Source organism: Acyrthosiphon pisum, chromosome X (genome assembly GCF_005508785.2).
Source record: "Acyrthosiphon pisum isolate AL4f chromosome X, pea_aphid_22Mar2018_4r6ur, whole genome shotgun sequence".
In the NCBI taxonomy this organism is placed as follows: Eukaryota; Metazoa; Arthropoda; class Insecta; order Hemiptera; family Aphididae; genus Acyrthosiphon; species Acyrthosiphon pisum.
The window spans coordinates 36,434,810-36,440,234 of record NC_042493.1 but is presented as its reverse complement, the minus strand read 5'-3'; the positions used below and the strand labels follow the sequence as shown (position 1 = coordinate 36,440,234).

At 51.1% G+C, this 5,425-nt stretch overlaps 1 protein-coding gene across 1 annotated transcript; it reads right to left on the bottom strand.

Annotated features, from left to right (window-relative positions):
- Positions 1 to 2,974: 2,974 nt before the first annotated feature.
- Positions 2,975 to 5,023, bottom strand: LOC107882345. Its single transcript, XM_016800574.1, has 2 exons — positions 4,798 to 5,023; positions 2,975 to 4,074 (listed from the first exon to the last, which is right to left on the bottom strand). The coding sequence occupies exons 1-2, from the start codon at positions 5,021 to 5,023 to the stop codon at positions 2,975 to 2,977; spliced, it is 1,326 nt and encodes a 441-aa protein (XP_016656063.1).
- Positions 5,024 to 5,425: the final 402 nt, after the last annotated feature.

Below are 5,425 nucleotides of genomic sequence, written 5' to 3'. Positions count from 1 at the left end.
ATGGTTGTTCCGGGAGCTCTTGTTGGTCGGGACCGCACAGGAGGTAGGGAACGTCCTCTGGACCGACTGGATTCCTTAACGCCGCCGCAACGTCCGCTCTTGCCGCATCCCAGAATGGACAGGCGAATAACGTGTGTTCAGCATCATCGAACACGGCTGGACAGTGCACGCACCCCGGATTTTCGGCTTTCCTTCTCCGCCATAGATAGCTCTGAAAGCAGCCATGGCCCGTTAGGGCTTGAGCCATGCGATAACTCACTTCCCTTGGTCCTTGGCTCCACCACCTTCGTAAGTCCGGGATGAGCGCCTTCGTCCACGCGGCTTTGGTGGAGACGTCCCACATCTCCTGCCACTGGCCAATCATTGCATCCTCTTTCTGCTGCTTGGTCAAGACCGCACCTTCGTGCCTGAGAGCATTGGCGCGTTTGCGGACGACTGCCTGCAGCGTGACTGGCGGCATCCTTGCCAAAACAAGAGCAGCCATGTCTGAAACTGTTCTATAGCATCTCGCCACTCTGAGGGCAGCGCACCTTTGACTCTGGAGCATCAGGTTCCTGTACTTGGCCACGTGCTGAATCTCATCAGCCCACACGTCGGCACCGTACAGCAGGCGGCTGTGTACCACACTCATCAGCAGACTGCGCTTGGACTGGGCTGGACCACCTACGTTTGGCATTAGCCTGCCGAGCGCAGAGGCGGCTTTCCTCGCGCCCGTCGTCACTGACTCCACGTGATCGCCGAAGGAGAGGCGGGTGTCCAAATTGACGCATAGATATCTTACCGCCCTTTTGACGGCTACCGAGCACCCGTCTATGTGCAGTACTGGATCCCGATAAACATACTTCTTTGTTAGAACCACGCACTCTGATTTTTCTGGGGCGAGCCGCAATCGATTCTCTGCCATCCACTCGCAAATCATCCTGAGAACAGGGTTCACCAACTGTTCGATTAGATCCGCATTGTGGGCCACCGCCACCACCGCCACATCGTCCGCGAATGCGACCAGTTTGTTTCCGTCAGGTACTGGAAGTCTGAGCACTCCATCGTAGAACAGATTCCACAGTGTTGGGCCCAGCACCGAGCCCTGAGGAACGCCACAGGTGACGGGGAGGCGGTCGTTGTCCCCTATTAACAATTCCCTGTTCTCCATAAATGATCTTAGGATGTTCAACAAGTAGTTCGGGGTCGCACAGCGGCGTAGTGCCGCGTCGATTAGACTCCACGGAGCTGTATTAAAAGCGTTTTTAACGTCGATCGTAACCAGGACACACAAGTCTCTGTTTTGGACCGGGCCGCTGCCCGCAGCTTTGGCCACATTCAGAACTTGGTGGATGGCGTCTACGGTGGATCTCGACCGCCTGAAGCCAAATTGGAGATCACTCAACGCACCAGCACTGTCGATGTGATGGGTCAACCTCTCCAGGAGCAGCCTCTCTAAGACCTTGCCGGACCCGTCCAGCAGGCTGATCGGACGATAGCTCGACGGTTCGTTCCTAGGTTTCCCTTTGCCCTTGTGCAGTAACACCAGCTTGGCGCATTTCCACGGCTTGGGAAAATACCCCTCCGAGAGGCAGGCGTTATAGCAGTCTACAAACACTTCCGGGAACTTCTTAAAGGTTGTTTTGATGATCTCGTTCGGTATATAGTCGGGTCCTGGTGCCTTGCCCATCGGCAACCTGCCGACAACCCTCGCCACTTCGTCACTGGTAAACAGTGGTATGCCTAGCGGCACCTCGGGTAGTATGACAGATAGGGCTGTCTCTCCGCTTGATGTCGGTATGCTTTCCCAGTCTGTCACTGGTTCCGGAGGAAATAATCCACGAGCCACGCTTCTTCTGACTGTGTGGTCCATTGCCGGTGATCGGCGGCCTAGCCTCTTGGTGACCAGCCTGTAGGGGACTCCCCAGGGGTCGTTATCTACTGATCGACATAGCTCCGACCAGCTTCTCTCTTGTGCCTTGCGAATCTCCGTTTTGAGTTCCGTACGTGCTTTCCTATAAGCGTCAAGTTCGGCCTCCCGGGTTCCCCTGTCCGATCTGCGGCCGGCACGCTGGTAAGCTCTCCTCGTTGCAATTGCAGTCCTGCGAAGGGGACAGCCTTCCTTGCCTCGAACGCCGACCTGGGTGGCATGGAGGCATCGCACGTGACGGAGAGTAAGGCTCCGAGTCGCTCTGCGTGCACCGAAGAGAGTGCTTCAGATGATGGTAAACGTGGCGGTCCAGACAGTTCGAAGAACAATTCGGCTGCTGCCGGATTGAATTTTTTAACTGACCAGCCCGGTGCCCTAGCTCTCGTGGTGTGACTCATGGTTTTTTGCGCTGCTCGTGACGAGACAAGGTATTCTATGTACAGATGATCACTTGCCGAGTAGATGTCCTCGAGTACCGACCAGTCAGTGACGAGCTGGCGGCCGCCGGATGGAAAGCGTTCAGCGTGACATCGATAATTGAGGCACAATTTGCCCGCCTAAAGGTAGGCTTAGAACCGACGTTGCATATTGTTAGACCCAGCGACGCAGCGAAGTCCGACAGCATAGATCCTCTGGTGTCTATCCTCGTTGAGCCCCATTCCGGGGAATGAGAATTAAAATCACCAGCAACAATCAGGTTCATTGGTGTTCTCGGCTGATGCGAGATCGAATATTCCAGTCGGCCCAGGAACAGGTCGTATTCTTGGACTGAGCAGTTTGGAGTGCAGTAGCAGCTGTACAGCAGTACATCACCCAGCCACACCCAAACGAAGCCTACGCCCACTCCTTGCTCGTCCAGGATCACGTCCGAGGAGTTTGCTGCAAATACGGCGCATTTCTTGTCCAGGCTTCCTACCCAGTGGTCAGAGTCACCCATCGGCCTGTTGTATTCGCACAAGACAGCGATGTTCGACCGTCGTTCTGCCATCGTCTGCAGGAGTAGCTGCTGGGCCGTCCAACTGTTGTTCAAGTTGACTTGAATGACTCCAGTCCCCTTGGCCGCGCTCATTTCCGGGCTGGAGCTTCCACCGCCAGGGACCTGGCAAAAGCACTAACTGCGGATTCCAACGCGTTGCAGGCAGCTACCTTGTGACCTGACTCACCGCAGCGTCTGCAGCATTGCGTTCTGTCCGGGCCGGAACACTCCTTCGCTGTGTGGCCGGAACAAAAACAGCGGAAACATCTTTGCTTCTGGTCAGCGAGCCTGACTCGGCAGCTGATCATGCCAACGCGGAGCCGCCCAGAATTGAGTAGCTCGCGTGACGGTCCGACCGGTAGCGATACCAACACCGACTGGGAGCCCCCGTATCTTTTCCGAAGACCGAAGACTTTGAGTTGCTCCGATGGAACGCCGGTGACGGAGGCCGCGGCTTCAGCCACCTCTTCAGCAGTTGACCACTGATCGAGGTCCCTGACTTCGACCATGACTCTCTGCTGGAGCATGCGCACTTCCACCTCGGAGCCCGCAGAGCGGGAGATCTCTGCACGCACCGCCTCGAACTGCGCTGTGTCGCCGCGGACTTCGATGAGTAAGGCGCCTGACTTCGCCTGCCTCATGCCAGTAATGCTATCACCAATTACTTCGCGGTTGACGCCGCCACGAATCTTCGTGGCTAGCGCCGGAAAATCAGCTGAGTTGACATCCACAATAATTGCCTGTGGGCGCGCGCGAACTCGCGGGTTGGCCTTAGTCGTGTTCTCCCTGCCTTTCGCATCATTTGATTGCTCCCCTTGCGTTTGGAAGTTTTTCTTTCTCGCCGTCTTCTTCTTCACTACCTCAGTCCACGCGGCCGCGGTGACCAATGCCTCCTCCGAGTCCTCCGCCAGCTGTTGTCGTCCCTGAGTCCGTTTCGTAGTGCCTGTATGCCCCTCCGGCTTCCTGTCGACAAGTTGCCTAACCGCTTTGCTGAGCTCACCCACCTCGGATCTCAGCGAGCTGAACTCCGTGGCCAGGTTGTCGGCCAAGGGTGAATCTTTGCCGCCGACGTTGGATGCCTCCCCGTTCGCCTTGTTTTCCTCTTCCTTTTTGGCGATTTTCTTAAGTTCACTTTTTAATTCGTTGTATGCTATGATAACGCTCCTCTTGCTTCCTTCTAAAGCACGCACTACGTCCAACAGCTCCTTTACAACCTAACCTAACCTAACCTAACCTAACCCGCAAATAGATACAAATAAATATTTTAAAAATTTTAATCAGTTAGCTGAAGATGCTAAAAAACTGAAAGAATTATCTAAAATGTACAACGATACCAAAATATTTGTAAATCCGGACCATCATTTTATTATAGTTTATATTATAATCATCTTAATAATAATTGTAAGTCTGTACATGTTGATTAAATATAAGTGTAATCTACCCCGACTCTACAGACCGGAAGTAGCAGAGTGTGTGCAACCCATACACTCCCCTACAACTTATAAAAGTTTCAGAGCATCGGAACTCACGGATGAGGTGAAACATGGTGGTCATTAGACCCCCATGCTTCATGTAGTCCGGGGGTGTTGTGAACCCCTGTCTGTATGCTATACGCAGTATGAGATATAGTAATAGTATAATATAGTATAGTGTGTAAGCATATTAATGTGTGAACAGACAGAGTCACACGGTCTTAAGGAATTCGCTGTGTGGACAGTTTTGAGCCCGAGCGAGCCCCTACCGTATCTCGCTGTCTGTGTAATATTCAGTGTAGTCCTGGCAGACCATCGAGCAGAGCCTCTGTTGTTTTCTTAAGTCTAATAATTATTCTGTACAACTAAATTTCTTTTAAAATTGATTATATTAATAAAGTATTAGTGATAACTCAAACACCTCGTATTTATTTACTAACGAACAAACTCGGTTGTGGAGACGTCCATACACATGCTACCACTTGTTTCCAACTGTTTTTCAATCCTCGAAGCATGACCACATACATTTTTTTCTCTAAGACTATTCAAATTATTACCCAAAGTTGCATAACCAACAAACTTACCAACGTTTTTATCAAAATCAAGTTGTTCACTGATCTGCATTTCATCATATGATAGAATACAAAATCTGTCCATTGGGTCCATGGTTTCCACTTTAAATTTAAGTAATTCAATGACATCCTTAAAAATCCCAAAATCTAAATCCCAAAGTCTTGGATTCGTCGCATTATTGTACTATATGCGGGCAATGGATAACCCGAATTTCGAAGATATTCATATACATGGACCGATAGGGCAAATCTGAATTTGAGACCCTGTCAGAGCATATTTTAACATACAAAGTACGTGGCACTAGTGCCCCCCAGTGACGGTTGAATGCTCCCCAGTGGTGGGTAATCGTGCCACTAACCAATACATTCTCATAACGAGGAACGACCGATGGCAATGTCTATTATTAGTATTATTATGTTATACAATACATATAAAGAACATAAAACTATTTTAAGCTTTCGACTATTGTATAGTTTATCTCATATTATAATATAA

Coding starts and splice junctions, on each gene's coding strand:
- LOC107882345 (XM_016800574.1), bottom strand. CDS start 5,023: ATGGACCCAATGGACAGATTTTGTATTCTATCATATGATGAAATGCAG. Junction 4,075..4,797: donor CTCCACAACCGAGTTTGTTC/GTTAGTAAATAA, acceptor TGTTGGACGTAG/TGCGTGCTTTAGAAGGAAGC.